The 19983-nt window shown below is 33.0% G+C and overlaps 2 protein-coding genes across 2 annotated transcripts; both read right to left on the reverse strand.

Moving 5' to 3' along the window:
• Positions 1-5361: 5361 nt before the first annotated feature.
• Positions 5362-12329, reverse strand: LOC129799386 (uncharacterized). The gene is made up of 2 exons (XM_055843218.1): positions 11931-12329; positions 5362-6327 (listed from the first exon to the last, which is right to left on the reverse strand). The coding sequence occupies exons 1-2, from the start codon at positions 12103-12105 to the stop codon at positions 6182-6184; spliced, it is 321 nt and encodes a 106-aa protein (XP_055699193.1). The 5' UTR covers positions 12106-12329; the 3' UTR covers positions 5362-6181.
• Positions 12330-12420: 91 nt separating this feature from the next.
• LOC129799326 (COP9 signalosome complex subunit 6) lies at positions 12421-19951 on the reverse strand. The gene is made up of 5 exons (XM_055843136.1): positions 19526-19951; positions 19330-19464; positions 19116-19267; positions 12669-13028; positions 12421-12600 (listed from the first exon to the last, which is right to left on the reverse strand). The coding sequence occupies exons 1-5, from the start codon at positions 19737-19739 to the stop codon at positions 12460-12462; spliced, it is 1002 nt and encodes a 333-aa protein (XP_055699111.1). The 5' UTR covers positions 19740-19951; the 3' UTR covers positions 12421-12459.
• Between the last annotated feature and the right edge of the window lie 32 nt (positions 19952-19983).

Here is a 19983-nt window from a genome sequence, read left to right on the forward strand (position 1 = left end):
GTCATATACTTTTTAGGGTAGGAGCGAGAGTGGATGTTTGAGACGTTGTTTTTTTGTAGCATAGAACTATTTAGGATTTTTTTTGTGGTCAATTAAATGAGTTTTCCCAGAGAAAGAAAGATTGTATTGTATTGTATTGTATTTATTTTCATCTTGCATTTCACATTTCCCACTTCCCATGCGTCCATCGACGTCTTAGCGTTGGTGACCAACCTCCAGAGTGAAAACCATGGAAAACTCCTTCACAGGTTGTATAAGTCGTTTTTACAATAATTTCATACATAAATGGTATCTTTTGGAATGGGAAATGTCAAGCAAGAGACAATGGCCAGGCTGGTACAGCCGTATGGCATTTAATATAATAAATAAAGTTTAAAGAAATAGCAAAAAGTATTTTAAATATAAATATAGTAAGTAATAAATAAATAAATAAGTTATACGATAAACAGAATATCAAAGGAAACAAATATGAGGTGTGGATTAAATCAGAAGCTCACAAAATACATTCGCGAAACAGCACCCACCCACGTAAAGTGCACGAAAAGCACAATAGCTAATAATAAGTAACATACAGAGGACTAAGCTTAGATTAAGATACGGGAAAGTGAGACCAAGCCCAAAGGCGAAAAACTTCCTAAGACCCCTCAGCAAACATGACACCCACCCAAATCCACCCCCCAGACACCCCATCAGTAGTACCCCGGAGCCAAGTCACCCCCGAAAAGGGAATCACATGCCTAAACTTCACAATTAGGGGAAAGAACCCAGTGAAGCCGGGGAAGAAACCACCTCAGCTTAGGAACATGACCATGCTCATCGCACTGGGACATAACAAAACTGTCCAAGGTAACAGACCCCGTACATAAGGCACACCAAGAAATGTCCAGGACGATAGGCGAGAGAGTGTCAGCAAGCAGAGAATATCAAGGGGTACCCCAAGGTGAATGAGCCAACCTTCCCGTAGTTTACACATAGACGGATGTGAGCATCTGCTCAATCAATCCAAGATCAGCCGAGAAAAGCCAGGCTTTAACCCTCCCACCAACAAATGGACAGATCAATTTTGTGGCATTATTAATTACTAGAGGTAGAAGGTAGTTTAGAGACCTCTTGAACAATTGCGATTTGGGGAATGGAACGAATAACCTGTCCCTGATCCTTAAAATAGTACTGTGCCACTAGTAGTTTTATCTACGGGGCAGACTGAGACAAAATTGGGGTAATCTGGTACATCTTGTTTGCTGCTTGTAGTTTTTATCCTAGATTCAAGTAATATTACTTGAATGAATAGTACACAAATGTACTTTATATTTCCATGCTCAATATTGTATTTAAAGAAATGGGTCCATTAGAAGCTATGTGGAAAGGAGGGCTTGTAAAACCATTTAATGATTGAGTGGAAATTTTTGTATCGCTTTGAATATCTTGAACACTCAGGTACCCTGAAACCTTTTATTGTTGAGAAAAATAATAAGAAAAATTGCATATTCCAAGAGTTTGGAAAGAACCGATTTTTTTCCGCCTAAATTTAGGGTAGGACAGATTAAGTCTTAACTTGTTCAAAAGGGGATATTTCACAACTCTAAATGGTAATACAGAATTTTTCCTTAATAAACAGAATACCTAAATTTGTATTTATATATTATGTCAAGTATAAGGTCCTAAGGTTTTTTGCAAGAATTGATTAGTGATATCTCATGATTTATAAATCGGATAGGGTCATATTAAATGGTGTTTCAAAGGTGACAACACTCTTCAAAAACGTTTATACAGTTTTGGTGAAACCATTTGTATTTTACAGCTTTCCAAAATGTGGGTAAAAAAACAAAAGAAAATCGATATGTGTCTTCAGTATTACTATACGAAAAACGTAAAAAATTAAACAGGCTATCAAGAAAACTATGCTGTTTATAGATCCAACACAGTATCTGATGCAACAGCAAATCGGTGCTTTAAGCGATTCCGTTTTGGTAAAATGGACATTAAAGATTAGGTACGCTTTGGTAGGTAAATTGTCGAAAATATCGATAAAATCATCGAGTTGGAACGACACACGAGCACTTTTCTTATTCCTCAAGAACTGAAGATTAGCCAGGAAACAGTTTGGAACCATTTTCATGAGGCTAGTTTCAGGAAAAAAACTAGATATATGAATGTCACGCGAATTGTCACAAAAGTACCTTTTGATCCTAATTGATATGTACGATTCTATGCTGAAACTTAACGAAGTCGACCCGTTTTTGAAACGGTTGGTGACTAGTGATAAGAAATCGGTCACATACAAGAATATTCGGAAATCAGCTAAAAATCGTGGTCTAAGCATGGTGAGTCTTCCCAAACCATCATCAAGCCCGGATCAATGGCCAAAAGGGTTTTGCTGTGTATTTGGTGGGATTGGAAGGGAATCATCCAATATGATCTGCTTCCCAATGATTAAATGCTCAATTCGGACCTCTTTTTTCAACAAATGACCAGTTAAATCAGGTGATCGATCAGAAGAACCCAAAATTGGCCAGCAGAATGGTATTGTGTTCCATCAAGGCACCGTCAGGCCGCACACATCATTAACAACGTTCCAAGAGCTGTAATGAGAGCTTTTGTCGCACTCGGTATATAGTCCAGACCCAGACCTAGCACCAAACGATTATCACCTTTTCAAGTATTTGAAATTTTTTTTGATGGTGCAAGACTGTCCTCAAGAAAGATTTGTAAAAATGAGCTAGTCAAGTTTTTCACGAGTAGGGACGACGGGGTTTTCAATTGTAGAATTCCAAAATTACTTTCAAAATGGAGAAAAGTTAATATACAAAATCAAATCAAAGCAAAAAAAAACGCTATTTTAATAGGGAAATGCATACGACTTAGAGTTTTTGCTCTGAGCGCCTCATATGATCTAAATCGGATAATCTTAACTATGTTAATTTCACTTTCAAAATAAAACTTAAGAATCTATGTCACAAAATTATAAATTTGATCATTTACGCTCTAGATAAATTGAAAAAAAATACCATTTGGATATAGGGGGAACTGGGGCAGTAGTAAACTGGGGTAGTTGTAAACACTGTGATTTTTTCATTAATTTTAAGACTCCAGAGGATAAAATCCATAAGCATTCATAGATACCATGGGGATGTATGTCCACAGAAGAATTGGTCAATAAAATCCTAATACTTTAAAAATAAAAATCATTTTTCCCGAAAATGTTGATATTTCGATTATTTTGGTCATTTGGATTTCCACCTGGAAATTAAAAACTGTGTAAAATAATCGAAATGTAGCAATACCAGTTCTTTCCTACATCTTTTAGGATTATATTTATGGATTTACTATACAAATTGAGATTCTCATTATTTCAAAAGAATTAATAATTGGTCAGAAAACAGCATTTGGGGTAGATGTAAACAGGCAATTTCAATTTCACAAAATGAGTAGGTAAAAGAGCGGGAAATTGACCTTCATGCGAAATATCTATAATTCATAGATTACGAAAAAAATTGGTGGCGCTGTGTTTAATAAAAAGTCACATGATATCAAAATATGGGGAAATCCATTGAAAAATGTCTTTGATATGCATGCTTTAAGTTTTTTTGCTATTTTAATTATTCTTTGTAAAAAGTATCGTGATTTTTTGAAAAATATGCAGTCTTTATATATCTCTTAAGTAATTAAAGTAATCGAAAGTGGTGCAAAGTTAATTTCAAGGGTGGGAAAAAGGGTGTTTACATCCTCCCCAGAAAGTGGTTACTTCTACCCCAGGTATTTTGTGAAAAGAGAAAAATGCACAGTGACACAAATTTTATTTTTATGGAAAACTCAATTGTTTTCCAGCATCCGCATTACCCTCGACGAATTGCCTATACCCAAGGGAAAAACATGAGCTAAGAAATATTTTCCAAAAAATCACGGTGTCCTTGGAAAATCACCTCAAATTCGCATCTATCGAAAATGGTTACATGTGCCCCAGTCTCCCCTATTAAAAAAATCCTATTTCAAGCAGGTCCTGAATTAGGCTATTCAGGCTATTAGGCTAGGTGAAAATTATGACATTTTAAACTTTGAAACATCTTGTTCTACCGGTTCTACCTTACAGTGAAAACGAGTTTCTTAAATGCTTAAATGTTTTTTTTTTAATTTTACTACATATAGAAAGAAATAATGTTCTAAGGGTTCTAAGTACAGTGCCCGCTTCGTAATCCGGATGATTGGGAGACAATTTGACAGATGTCCGCTTCGTAATCCGGATGGATTTTTTGAATTTGTTCAACGTCTTGAAAATATAATACAAGGTTTTTTTCCGAGAATTAGAATAAAAGTTTTAAAGAAGTATAAAAGGACAAAATTAGAGAATTCTATGCTATTATACTTCATTTATTGAACAAAAACTTCACAGGATAATTCATTCTCATTGCTGAACACACATGCATACATAACCTCAAAATTATTTTAAAGGTAACCGTCGATAACTCGTCCGGATTACGGCGATCCGGATTAGAGAGCGGGCACTGTATTCCAAAATTTATATCACAGAATTTAACATTACAATCAATCTAAATCAATTTTATTCATCGCAATGCAATATCGTTAACCTATTTTCCTAGATGTTTTCAACAGTTTCTTAGTAAAGCCTCTTCCTAGTGATTAGTCCGAGTCCTTAGTAAAGAATATCCTAGTGGTCAAGGGGTGCTTACCAAGAGCAGATCTAAATTATAAATAGAATACAAATATATGCCATAATTTAAAATGCATGAAACTGTTTGACTTTGAATAAATGGTTATATTATATAAGTCATATTATATCATATCATAAAATCATAAATGTTATCATTTCATTCATAGGGAAATCACCTGCGATGACGAAAATCCTATAATAACTTGAAATGAATCTCTTTTCATTATCAGTATAGAAGAATGCTCGAACTGTGAGGTTCTAGCTAGAACCTTAGTAGATACAGAAACCAAAGAGATATAACATCAAATAGTAGTAATATTAGCCGTTCGTTATTAGCAATGATTTTATTGGCCATTAGACCGGCTTCACAATTAAAGTTTAGCCCATTTCCGATGGTCTCGAAATTCAAAATAGTAAATTTTATTATTTTTTTCAAAATTTTATGTATTACTTTCCCATGTTGTTCAATCTTAAGTGATAATTTTTCAAAAAAAAACTTAATTGACAAGAAGTTAGAGAAGTTAAGTCAAACTTGTAGCTAAGCCTTAGGTCTGAAACTCGTTTTACTGTATCACCGTAAAAGCCGTAGATGAATTAATTTACTGAACAAGCTTGTTTTGAAATAAAAAGCTTGAAGTATCCTTGGGGTTTTCCCAATTTAGCAAATAGAGAATAAAAAGATGTGCAATATCTACAATCGACACATTTATTTCATTTAATTATGCTTTTGACATCATTAAACTTTGTTGTTCCAATGCAAATTACACACTTATGTTGACTACAATAATACAATAATATACAATTTACTCAACGACGCTACTAGTTTTAGGACTTTTATTTCTCTACTATTGATTTTTGAGCTTGAGGTATACAAGGCGAAAGTCAAAAAAATAAAATTGAAGGATATGGAAGGAAATATAATAAAAATTTGTTGTTTTATGATAAATTGTTATCTCAATATGAATCATTGTAAAAAATTTCCTATACGTTTCTCATTCATAGAGAATTCTTATGAGATATAATTGTGAGTGAATTTTTTATTTGAGACTTGTTTATTTACTTGGAAACCTCATGAAAAGTGACAATGAACTGATTTTATTGCTCAACAATGAAATATTTAAAGGAAAATATTCTCTTTGATAGCGAAATGGAAAAAAATAAGATTATTCATACTGATAAAATTGATATTCAATGTGATATGATGGTGAATTATATTATCAATATTTTTTGGCACAAATATTACATTGACGAAAGATTATTTTCTTTCTGAAACACTCATTTCCTTTAAAACTTGGGTTGATATGCACATAAATTTATTGCTATGTGGGAAAACTAATAAGTTTTAATTAGAGGAATTTTCATTTTTTGTTTTTAATGACTCTCACCACAATTTGACGGAATTCACGAGAAATGCGCATTAATACTAATAAAAATTTAATTTCTACTAATGATAAATCATCTTTGATTCATTGTGCTGCCTCTGTTATCCTGCATCATTTACTCTTCGTTGCATTAAACACCTCCACGATACTTTCTGATAAGCATTGACCATACATCAGGATATCTGGTTTGGAGGAAGTTTGTCAATTTTTGGGCATTCTGAGCCTGTTGTGGAGAACAATTTCGACAGTTCCTCAGGATCACCTCAGGAAGAGCAGCTGAAAGAATTATAAGATTAAATTTTTCTAAATTATGTATCACTTTATATCAAATATTCTTTAGTTTTTGTATTTATTTATTCCTAAAAAAAATACTTCCAACATATGTTTATTGTTGTCAGATGGATTTTGCTATTTGACAAACCTTTACAAACAACTTTACAGCTTTTAATGAAAACATGGAATTCAACTATGGAATTCAAGACTAACATTTTGATTGATCGTTTCGTTTTGTTATAATTTCCATTACCTGCGTAGGTGTAATAAATTTTTTTACGTCTTTTCATATAGTAAATTATAAAATTTATATTTGCAACACGTGCTAAAATTGAATGTTATATAAATTTTACCGAGTTTTACTGAGATTTAGCCTAATAAGAAGCCACATAATTATGCACTATGATTACACAATTTCAAAGACTTAAAAATTAAAGAGATAAAGATAAAATAATAATAAAATTGACAAAAAAAATTAAGTTCTCAAAATCCAATAAATAATATAAGGTGTTGCCGAAAAGAAGAAATGAAGTTCGTAAAACCGAGTCAATGATCTTTCGTAATACAGACAAGAATATAAATAAATCACGAGTTCAAGCTTATTCATTCAATTAAACCGACAAAAAAAGAATTAATTTAGAGATACTAGAATTAAACAAGTGAAACTAGATTCAACGGATGTAATTAATTTTCTTGTATGATGAATTTCTTGGTGGAAAATTGCAAAATACCGCATTTAGCCCGTTTAGTCAATAAAGATCTTAACAACAGGGGAAAAAATAGGAAATAATTTTGCTGAAATTCAACTTGAGCTTTTTCTTCCTATGGAAAACTTTAGTGAAGTTTTTTTTGCACTGCGTAATGTTATATTGCTGTGTTAACCCGTTGAGGACTTAATGATTTTTACTGTCAGCTACAAAAAATTTCACTGATTCGTAAGTTCAGCTATCAAACAACAAATTCACATCAATAATACAAAAATATTCTTTTCAAAGTAAAAACAAAAATGCAAGTTTCCTAGAAGTAATGACCAGCGCACAATAACTTTTGTTTGTAAACATGTTTTCAAAATTTCCTATGAGAATGAGCGAGATGACTAGATTTAGATCTCATTCACTCTCATTGAAATGTCAAAAACATGTTTACTAAACAAAAGTTATTGTGCGTTGGGCATAATAATGATAATGTCGTTTGCGATAATTTAACTTATCAGTTTCTTAGGAATCAATTCTTATTATTAATTTTAGGAAAAAAATAATAATAATTGTAATGTTCTTGTTTATTCTCCAACATACTATTTGTATTCATGTTTATTTTTTGTAATAATTTTTTTTTCATTAAAAAAATTAAAAAAACAAACGAATTGAAAAAAGTAAAAATAAACAAAAGTTATGTTCAAATTTAATCATTTTTCGATTTCTGTTGCTGTAAAATAAAAGGAATTATATAACTCTCCTTTTCATTTAAATTTAAAGACGAAAAAAGTAAAAGTAAGTTACACCGAAAGAGTGACTCTGAATATTTGGAAGAGTTGAAATCACTCTTCTGTTAAATCGAAATAGAAGTAAAAACAGATTTCAATAAAGATTTAAATCTTAATCCAGTTTTGTCGAATACTCAAACTCATGAGATAAAGCTCTCCGTGAATTAGGTTTTTAGCATGATATTTTGGTATTTAGTCAATTAATAGCGACTAAATGGATTAATAAATTATAAAAGCATTTGAAAATCAAAAATTGGTAAAGAAGTAAGTATTTTAGAATGTTGTGGAATGAATCACAAACATACAGACAAATAAAAAAATATAAATACGAGAAAGATAATTCATTTACGTACAGATATTTAATCGATTCATTACTGATATCAAGACCTTGCTAAAAAATCCAAATTTAACCAAATCCAAAAATAAAATAAATCGATTGAGAGGGTAGAGAAAAATTAAAATTATAACAATAATCCTACGCTGAGAGAAATTCAAAAAAGTTAAAATAACATTCCGGAAATGTTAATTTTACCCTGCATTAATGATCCGAAATCGGTGTAAATATTATGCTTTTTAGGTGTATTATGGATTAAAGTTATGCTTTTTCATGTTAATTTTACACTTAAAAAGGTGTAAAATTAACAGTAAAAAATGTTGATATATTTTTACACCTAAAAAGTGTTAAAGTTATGATCAAATAAAGTTAATCGCACCCTCTTTTTTTTCAGGGTCAACTTATGGGGGGTCTCCCGAAGACCGAAAGTTCGTATCTTTCACCGTTTGGCTGGTGTAGCCTAACATATGTGGGTAACATATCTTCGAACAGAAAAAAATTCTTTCAAAAAAAAAAAAAAAACAGAATAAGGTCATTCATGAGTACTTTACCGATTGTAATCGGGTTGAAAATTTCAAGACCTTTCCAAAAAATCAAACTTTAATCAAATCGATTGAATCAAATTCAAGATGACGAGTTTTTAGGTCGTAGCTATATTTGGATGATAATGTTCACCTGGACCACCTCCAAAACAAATCAAAAATAAAAGAAATCGGAAAAATAGAGTAGAAATTATTCAAATTTTTTACGAACTGAATAAATATACAAAAATGCTTTTATAACAGAAATAAATGAAGTAAGGGAAGGCTTTCACGCTTCGTAGATATTCTGGCTTGGAACACTCATATATTTCTCATATTCCTTTTATTGAATCTGACCTTTCTATGGCAATATATTTTTAGTCTAAACCTAAAGTCACACCTTTCCTGAAAAATATAGGTCATATTCATTAAAAGAATATGGAAAAAATATTGATTGTTCGTAGCCTGAAAACTTTCCCACCCTAATTTTATTTTTATGCTTTTTGCTATCTTTATTTTTATAATTTTCAATCGAATAAAATTTAAAGAAACTGATTTTTTTTTGCATGACGTAGCTTCCAAGCAAACATATAACACTGATATATATATATATATATATATATTTTTAATAATTCCTATTTGCTTTGCCGCCCTCATGTCTCATTTTCAAAAGGACACTAATGATCGTGTGCGATCAGAAGTTTTAGATAAAATTTTCCGAGCATTCTGATTTTACCGAACCTGATATAAACTCCACATAAACTCAGTGTGATCCTCGAGAATAACTTACCTTTGGCGGTAATTAGTAAAGACAAAAAATTAGAGCATTTTGTTTTTTGCATAAATTTCGATACTAGCTGTACATTTTTATAAGAAACAGTAATATTCACGTATGTTCAGACCATCAATCATATTTCTTTAGTGTAATTTTCTTCATTAGAATAATATTTTATGTAACTATGTATTGAAATTACTAAAATTTTGCTATTCATCCTAAAAATGGATATTAAGTGAGACTAGAGCTACTATAGTGCTAGAAGCATTTTAAAATTGCATTCTTGATCCTTTAAATTAGATTTCAGTTTTTTTCCTGTCTTTTGAATCTACAGATCTTTTCCCAAAAGCATGTAATACAATTTTTAGCTTCACTTTAGCGCAAAGGAGAATGGTCAAAACTATATGGGCGCTGGTCCCGGAATCGCCACAAACGAGAGTAGGCGCATTTTGTCGGTACTGATATGAGATTGAAAAATTGCCGGGACCCAGGACGATAAACTCTGGGAGTCCTTGTAAAAAGGCCTTTATCCTTCCGAAAAATCACTGTTTTGAGAACGAATTACACAAGAACTACTAAACTGATCTTCATGAAATTCGGTATAGGGTCAGTGTATGACTCAAACTTTTTATTTATTCACACCACCCCCTCCCTCCACCCTCCGTTCTGGTAGCCCTCATGTAAAATGAGAGCATTTCACCTTATAACTCCTTTCTGAAAGATAGAAAGAAAAGATAGAAAGTTAACTGGGTCCCGGAATTTTTCTCAACCTTATATCAATATCCTCAAAATGCGTCTACTCTAATCTTTGTATGAAGATAAATCAGCGCCCATATACTTTTGATCATTCTTCATCATTCTAAAAAATAGTTTTTATGCTCTAGAACTGTTCCTCCATGGTTTAGAACATTGGTCCCAGAACAAAAGTTGTTACCTATACTAATGTATGTCCAATGACATAGATCCCGTTCGTGGCGATTCCGGGACCGGATTTGACCATTCTCCTTTAACCCTTTAAGGCCGATTGGAACACCGGTGTCCCATAAAGAAAATAATTTTTCCTGACAACCTAAAGTTATTTTTTTCTTATAGTAGAAGGTTGAAGGAATCTAGAATATTTTTTGCAAGTCTCTAGTTATTTGCTATGTAGTAAATATTTAAGCTCAAAAATGGCGAATTTTTAAATACTCAAATTCATAATTGATTTTATTTATTTTTTATACTTACAATTTTTTTAAGCAAAACCCCTTTGGCAATAAAAACTTAAATAACCATACACTGAGAAAAAAGAGGGTGTGATTAACATTTTTTTCCTCAGAAATTTAACACTTTTTAGGTGTAAAAATATATCAACATTTTTAATGTTAATTTGACACCGTATTAAAGTTAAAATTAACATGAAAAAGAGTTCATTTAACCCCTAATACACCTAAAAAGGGTAATATTTACACCCATTTTGGATCAATACTGCAGGGTAAAATTAACATTTACAAAATGTTATTTTAACTTTTTCGGATTTCTCTCAGTGTACGCAATATTTTTCATTAAAGCGTTTATTATTCATATCATTTATTATTCATTAGTATTGTCAGAAAAATTACTTAAATTTTTGGGCTATTTTTGTCCCTATTGTTCATGGAGGTAAAAAATACACCGAATCAGACTCTGTTGGACTTTCCAATGTTAGATGTAAGATTTATCATTGATTATGTTTCTCAGTTTAATTTTTATTGTTGATTTTCAGTCGGTAAAAAGTGTCTCGTCGTTAAAGGGTTAAAGAATATTCTTTAGGGATCTGCCAAGTTTGTTTGGGCCATTTGAAAGAACCGGTTGAAAAATTATTGAATCGAGTTTCACAGGGGTTGAGGCTTATTTTTAGAGCTTGTAATTTTAATCCCCATTCATAATTTTAGTTTGTGAGAATAGATTTTTTCTAAATCTAAAACTAGAGTAATACAGTTATTAACACTTTCGACACTATCAATGTTTTTGAAGGTAGGCATGATCTTACAATCATTTTCGGAGAAAACTCAAGAAGTCAAATTCTGCCTCAGAATGACAACGCACGTCTATAAATCAAGCCCCTATGGGTTAAGAATTTACTCAAAAACTTTGCGAAAAATAATTCCTAAGGAAATCTACAATCAAGATGCACGTGGTGATATTTTTTGATCATCAATTGCCAGAGGTGTTTCACCATGAATTCCAAGTACATTGTAATTGGTATGGTATAATCAGAAAATCTCCTTCACCCTGACCAGAGGAGGAGACAACATTAGTCCATTGTGTATTTACCAAGCGCACGTATAGACGGGGATTATACATTTGCACATTAAATTGATTATTGTTGTCCGATTAATCATGGGATATTCATTTTCTCAAGAATATCTATTTGTTCACTACGTTTTTGCCAATTAAGCCGCACTGTGCAATTTTTGCAATAGCAAAAATGGGTGGGGTGGATTTTGCAAAAGAAACTGCGAAAATTCATACCTTTGAGTTGTCGTCCAAGTTGATCACAGGGACTCTTTTCTAGGACACACATTATTTGTCTGCTCACAATGAGTTGATTGTTCAACAGTCTCGTGATATTCTTGTCGTCGGTGTGAATTTTCTGCACAAAGAGGCATAGGAGAAGAATCTGGAGGCACACAAATCCATTTGACATCTTGCCCACTTCAAATTCTTCCCACACAGATTAATCTCAGCCACTGTCCCGTTGTGCCGCCTCCAAATGCTATCCTTTCAATGTGACTTTTGTTGGGGAAATAAGGTGCGATAAATTGTTCTTAATTGCTTTGATGGAAAATCTCGAGAGCGGGGAAAAGTTAGAATTTTTCTGATGGGGAAACTGGTATATACGTATTGAATTTTGGGAAATTAAGATTCTGACTGATGTTGGAGCTTGCGCAGGAAATTGGGAGTAATCGATAAAATACATCTCAATTCCAGGAAATTTTCGGTGATAGCAAAACACTGAATGCGAATTCCAAAAGTAATTTATTTCTCACATAAATCAATCTTAGAAGAAAAGACTCCTCATACGCCTTCCCATTGTCTGTCTATCGTACAAAACATTGAATTTATTCACCAGTTGATTCATATCATTGCATCCCTTCGTCAGGGTGCCCAGATACGTAATGAGACAGACATCATTTGATTGCTGGAAAAGATATTTTATCTGAGTTTCCTGACCACAAATAAGAACAAAAAAAAAACTTCTAAGCTCACCATATAGAATTCCTGACGAAAAGCCGGAGTCTGGAGTATAGGCAGACGGTGACTTAGGGAATAAACTTCCCGCAAGATCTCATGATTTGGTTTAATCTTGCCACTCTCCACTTCTTTGATGTAGGCCAAAACCAGCTTAACACGCGAATGAAGCATCTTTATGGCACCATATTGAGCCATTAGATGCTCAGCCACAACTGAATTCTCTCCACCATCATTGGTAGACATCCTAGCCACATGATCAACACCAATCCTCTCAGCTTCCTCCGTTGCAAGGGTGTACTTCAGAGGAACAAACAGCATTGTTGCTTCTCCCTGAACAATATCAATGATGGACTCATACAGTCCAATTGGGAGTTTCTGAAAACCCAAAGATCATCATTTTCTACTACCTACCAAAAGCAGAATCTCGTTCTATACTCCTAGAACCCCTAGATAGAACATATTTGAGCTAAAATTCAAGAGTGCAGCCTCACAAAACTTTCTATAACAAAAAATTTAGTCAAAAAAGATACCCAATATCTCATACAATACACCAATTCCCCTTATCTGAGACACATTCCTATTTTGCAAACAAACGCAAGAGAACAGCAAATTGTCAAAATTTTGTCAGGTTGCGTTCTTGAATTTCATCCCTTTTTTATTTTTGCATGTTAATAATGTTTGGCCTTTCTAGAAAGAATTGTTCACAAGATTTCCTTGTGAACTCCTCTCAAAGAAATTAAAATGTCTTTCTGTCAGTTAGCAGAAAGCTGTATAGGGGAAAGTACTCTCCCTTCGAACGTTCATGCCTTCGAATAATGTGAATTTCTTTTATTTTTTCTAAAAGACTTACACATATTTATGATATAATTATCTATAAATTGACAATAAGCTAATTAATATTTAATAGAAATATTCAAGTCTCTTAGGAAAAATAGAAGAAAATTCACATTATTCGAAGGCTTGAACGTTCGAAGGGAGAATACTTTTCCCTACATTCTTCTTTTCACTGCTCAAATTCTGCCGAGAGAGCTGTATCCCTCGAATTTTTGATAAATTATGTTACGTTGTTTGTCTGTCTGATTCGTATGTCCCTTACTAAATCTCCTACCAAATGCTTAGAGATAGTGACTTGGGATTTTCAGGAACCCCTGCATAAGTTGATTCAAAAACCATTATCATTACCTTCATTTGTCACTACCCCTCTCCGCTCTCTTTTTACCTTCCAAACCTAATGTTTTCTTGGGATTTCACGAAAACTTATTAGGAAAAAAACTTTCCTTCTTAACCTTTCGTCAATGTACCAGAAATACTTGAGATAGAATGTTCATATTTTGGGATTAGTTTCCTACAGATTAATAGATGAATTTTTTGAAAAGAAAATTTTTTTAACGGTTACTGGATTTAAATTCTGTGTATTAATTCATTACAAACTCTATTGTCTTAAATAGAGTAACTATCCAAGAACACAAACTGGCAACTACAATTCAAATCAGGAAAGAGGAAAAAGACCAATTTTAACAAATTCGACGGGTTGTCGAATTTTCCGTTAGCCATTTTGAGCAAAAAATTCACATGACCTTCCGCGAAGCAAGAAAACAATAACACAATGTATTTTCATTTCTGTCGGACTATTTTTCCAAGTATAAGTGAAGAACTAAAGTAACTAAAAATCAATTCCCGACAGCAATTCGGATAACAATTTCCCAGGAATAAATTATCTAAAATCACTCAATTTACGTATGATGTATAATACCATGGTAACGAATGGGTTAACAATGGTTTTGCAGGGTCAAAGGTTAAAAAGGTCCAAAAATTGAATAACTAAACTCAATTAAATAAATTTGGCATAGTTGAAAAGGTCTTGGAACCCCTTACAAGACTGAACCGATGGAACCAACCCTAACTGTTTATGAACCAGTAATATTCGGTAATTATCGATATCTAAATTAATTTTTATCAAAAATTGAGTATTATACTTCTCAACTAGTATTATTGGTAAATTTTAAGGTGATCTATAGGTAATGTGAATTAGATGAAATCTTTTGTGGACAAATAACGTTAAAAAATGTCTTATTTGATAAAAAAAACTTTGCAAAATACTTTTAAAAAAATAGACTAAAAGTTAAATCTAATAATTTTTGAGTATTTAAAGGAAAAATCGATTTTCACTTAAAATTTATTTCCAACTGTAAATGAGAGTCAAACCGTGTACAAACAAATTTTGAGCCCGGAAAAAATCGTTTTGAGAAAAATACGTTTAAAGTAAATCCGTTAAAAGAAAAGTACTCTGCATGATCGATTTCTTAGTAAGCTTTTTAAGCTTCGGAAGTTTTGTTATACTTGTTTTCTTCTTGTTTCTTAATAAATCTGATCGAAATTCTGAAGAGCCAAAATTTCAGTGAAAACGTACCCCTGCTAGCTTTTGGATTTTCAGAGAATGAGCCTTCGTATGATTTCAACCCATTCGGGTTTCCGACTCTTTGAGATTTGGGTTTTTCCAGATTTTGGCTCTTAGTATTTTGGTTATTTGGGATTGTGACTTATCCATGATTTTGGCTTTTCGGGATTTTGGGTCTTCCAAATTTCGACCAATTTATGATTTCGATCCTTCGGGATTTAGACCCATTCGGAATTTTGATCATTTAAGAATTCGATCCATTCGAAATTTTGTTATTTTCGATTTTCTCAATACGATCTATTTAGGATTTTGGTTTCTTTTTGGGATTTTGGGTTTTCTTAATTTCGACCAATTAATAATTTTGGTTTTTCAGGATTTCGACACATTCGGAATTTTGGTTCTTTGGGATTTCGATCCATTCGAGAATTTTGATAGATTCAGTATTTTGGCTTTTCCAGATTTTAGGTTTTTTGAATTCGACCTATTTCGGATTTTGGTTCTTCAAGATTTCAATCCATTCGAGATTTTAACAGATTCAGGATTTGGGTATTTTGAATGCGATCTATTTAGGATTTTGGTTTTTTTTTTGGGATGAAAAATATTCCCCAGAAAAACTATGCAAGCCATTGTGAGAAGGCGTCGACCTCGAAGCAGATTTGCCTTGGAGCGCTTGGGATTGAACCTGAACATCTTCCTGAAGTGGCGGAGGATCGACAGGCGTGGGCTGCTAAATTAGATGTCGTGGGCCCGCGACCCCAATAGGCATAATGGGTTGAGAATGATGATGATGATGTTTTTATTTGGGATTTCGACCCATTTAGAATTTTGATTCTTCTGGATTTTGACTAATGCATGATTTTAATTCTGCGGGATTTAGACCCATCGGAATTTTGGTTCTTCAGGATTTTGATTCTTTCGAGATCATTCAGGATTTTGGTTTTTTTTTTTGGAATTTTAAGTCTTCTGAATTTCGACCAATTCATGATTTTGATTCTTCAGGATTTAGACCCATTCGTTATTTTGGGTCTTTTGAATTTCGATCAAATTGGGATTTTTTATTCTTCCGGATTTCGACCCCATTCGGGATTTTGGATCTTCTGAATTTTTACCTATTCAGGATTTTGGTTCTTAGTAATATCAACCCATTCGGAATTTTGAGTCTTATTTCGATCAAATTGGGATTTTTTGTTCTTCCGGATTTCGACCCCATTCGGGATTTTGGATCTTCTGAATTTTGACCTATTCAGTATTTTGATTCTTAGGGATATCAAATCAACCTATTCGCAATTTTAAGTCTTATTTCGATCAAATTGGGATTTTTTGTTCTTCCGGATTTCGACCCCATTCGGGATTTTGGGTCTTCTGAATTTCGATCAAATTGGAATTTTTTGTTCTTCCGGATTTCGACACGATTCGGGATTTTGGATCTTCTGAATTTTGACCTATCCAGAATTTTGGTTCTTAGGGATATCAACCCATTCGGAATTTTGAGTCTTATTTCGATCAATTTGAGATTTTTAATTCTTTCGGATTTGTATTCTTCTAAATTTTAAACAATTTGGGATTCTTATTCGTTAGAACTTCGATCCATTCAGGAGATTTTGGTTCATCCCATTCGGGATTTTGGTTTTTCATAATTTTGGTTCTTCTGAGATTCGACCAATTTGGAATTTTAGTTCTTCTGGATTTCGACCTATTCAAGATTTTACCCAGACAGATTTAGATCAATTAAGAATTTTAGTTCTTAGGGATTTTGGTTCTTTTGCATTTCGAAGAATTTGGGATTTTGGTTTTTCAAGATATCAATCTATTCAGGATTTCAATTTTCCTGGACTTGGGCCAATAGAGGATTTTGGTTCTTTGGGATTTTGAGTCTTCTGATTTTCGATAATTTTGGGATTTTGCTTCTTCGGGACTTCGATCCTTCGTGATTTTGTTTTATTCGGGATTTTGTTTCTTCTGAATTTCGATCAATTCGAGATTTTAGTTCTTTTTAATTTCGACCAATTCAGGAGTTTGTTTCTTCGGAAACTTGGTACTTCAAAATTCCAACCAATTTGGGATTTTCCTTGTTCTGGATTTTGGCTCCTCGAATTTTTTTATCCACTCCGTATTTTGACCAATTTGGGATTTTGAGAGAAAGAGAAGAAAAATCGAATGGTACGAAAGGTACGAAACCTCCATCAGAAGCTAAAGCCTTCTTTTGCTAATCATTCAGATGTTATTTTTTTTGATATCCTAAATCAGGATACTTCCTTAACATAAGTATGTCAGTACTTAGGGGGAGGCTTTGATCGTTCGCACATACGCTACCTTCAGACACTTCATATTTCTCCCATATTCCTTTATGAATCTCACATATGGCTATATATTGTAATAGCTAGCCTTAAATCCCATCTTTCCTGAAAAAATTGAGAGTCTAATCCTTTTTTCCTAGTTTCAGGAAGCAAAAAATAAAAACAGGTCCAAAACTGTAATTTTGCTGTGCAATATTTCATACAATTGTGCAGAATTAATATCACTTTTCAGAAAAACTACTATCACAGAGGGTAGAAGGGTTATTAGGAATCAGATTTAAGTAAAAATCTTTTAGGCTGAACAGGCACTTTTTGTGGGTGGAACAAAATTCACAAACTTGACTCAGATTCATCGATCGCACATAGAAGACATGGCTTCTCTCACATTTTCCAAGAAACTTAATTTTAGATGCGATCCCTCATATTCACATCTATTGTAATCTACCGATTTAATCCACCACTAAAAAGGAAAACTTAAAAATCGTAAAGTTGATAAACAAGAAGTAATTTGACTCAAATAGGCTGCAGTTGAGTAATTATTAAGCAATTTTGCATTTCTTTGATATAAAAATATTTTTCAAGCTTGCACAAACTGAATGTGCAATGAAAGAATCACATCTGCAATAAGCTCATACAGTTTACAACTGGTTTTTGACAATCTTTGACATAACCTCACTATTGTGTTGTTTTGCATGACAAAGAAAAGAAATTGTCCGTAAGATGTTTTGTGAAAATTTTAGCTTGTTCACCTGCTGAAGCTCAATATCTGTGCTAAATCCCGATTCCTGCAGCTGCAGGAACAGAGAAATCTTCAATGATGCGCATTCAAACGTTTTTGTGCATATCCGGCTCCGTGGAGGAATGGTGGAATCTTGTGTGGTCTTCTCGCTTGCAGAGTTTTAGTCAATTTTTAGCTTTAAAAACTTATTGATTCGTGTAAATTTGGTGATATTTGGACTTTTCAAGAAAGTATTCATCAGATTTAACCGTTTCCGGAGTGAAATTCTCGTAGACGCAAGCAAAAAAATGGTTCTTAATGTCAATAAAACATCTCTCAGAAAAGTTCCAAAAAAGTGATATTAAAATGTTTTATTCCTTATAAAAATGGTTTAATCAAGTAGATTAGAGTTCCCTTTAAACAATGATGTGCAACTTTTAGTGTCCGGTGCAAAATTTACGGTGAAAATGGGGTGTTCAATGATGGCGTGAATCGCGTGCGATAATAGAAACTTGATTCATCTATCGGACAAATCGCCATTAAATTTTCATTTTCCTCTGGAGGAAAATCTAAGGATTTCCTGGGATTTTGTTTGGTGGGATTATGAACCTTATAAGTAAGACATTTTTTTTGGCATAGTTGGAGAATCCATACGGTTTGCATGGTAGTCAGAAAAAATCACTGAACTTGAATATCATTTTTGTGTGCGAAAGTTCAAAGCCTCCCCCTATCATTGTTTTTTTTTCGTAAAAACTAATTAGTAGGCAATATTCTGAAGATAATTTTGAAATGTTTTATCCATTGATATCGTGTTTTATTATCAATGATATCAAAAATTGGTGAAAATGATTGATACAGGTAACAATTAAAAAAATTTAAGATTCTTAAAATATTTTTTCATTAATAATAAATAATTAGGATGAGATATTTTTAAATTTAGACTTTTGAACTTCTAAAATAGGTTTGTATTCCTTTGCAAAAATTTAAACTTCTTCCATTCAAGTTAAATATTTTTAAATAAAATTAAGTGACAAATGTTTTGAACTTACATCGACTCCCTTGGATTGAGGATTCAACTGCAGCATTATAGGGCATTCATTTATCTGGCAGATTTGCTTGTGCACGTTCACATCACTTTCCGATGGATTTTCTCCAGTTGTGTACCATCCCAGAAAGTCCAAATCGCTAAACACTTGCTTATCTGCATAAAAAGAATATTCTATAAGATTTTTTACACCTCTTTTATCATAATTTTATGCTTACATTGTTGCTCCTTGGCTATGTAATAATCTCTGTTGATGATGATGTCTCCATCCGTGTTAATTTCAAATTTGAGCTCAAAAGAATTGAGAACCTCTATATTCCTTCCTTTCTGCTTCCCAATCAGGGCTCCAATTACTGTAAATCCAGATCAGAATGCTTTATTCTATGAAACAATTAGAAATTTTAAAGAATTTACCTTGCTTCCGGGCGCCTTCTTGGGCCCTAATGCGAGTCCAGTGTTCAGAGATGTTCATAACAACGAGAGGATGCAGCGAAATGGTCACTGATGGGATAGTCGTAGAACTGGCCATTACATTTGGACCAGGCTTCCTATCGGAAGACGTATCCATTGACTCCAGGAGGGCCTTATCTTCATCAATTTCCATTGTTTCCTCTTTTTTTGCCTCCATCCCGCAAACAAATCAGTCAAGGTATTTGTCACGGAAATCACTTAAAATCCTAAATTGGTTTTGATATTCAGAAAGAATATTGTTCAATGGACTTCTATGGAGGAATTTAGATGGAAAAATTCAATGGAAAATGCGTATTTTCGGGTGAAATCCTTGTTTTTTCACGAGCACTGAACACAACAAAACAGGAAAAAAGTGAGGTTATGGACGACTAGCATGACAGTTTAGTGTTGCCCTTTCCTGT

Source organism: Phlebotomus papatasi, chromosome 1, assembly GCF_024763615.1.
Source record: "Phlebotomus papatasi isolate M1 chromosome 1, Ppap_2.1, whole genome shotgun sequence".
Classification (NCBI taxonomy): Eukaryota; Metazoa; Arthropoda; class Insecta; order Diptera; family Psychodidae; genus Phlebotomus; species Phlebotomus papatasi.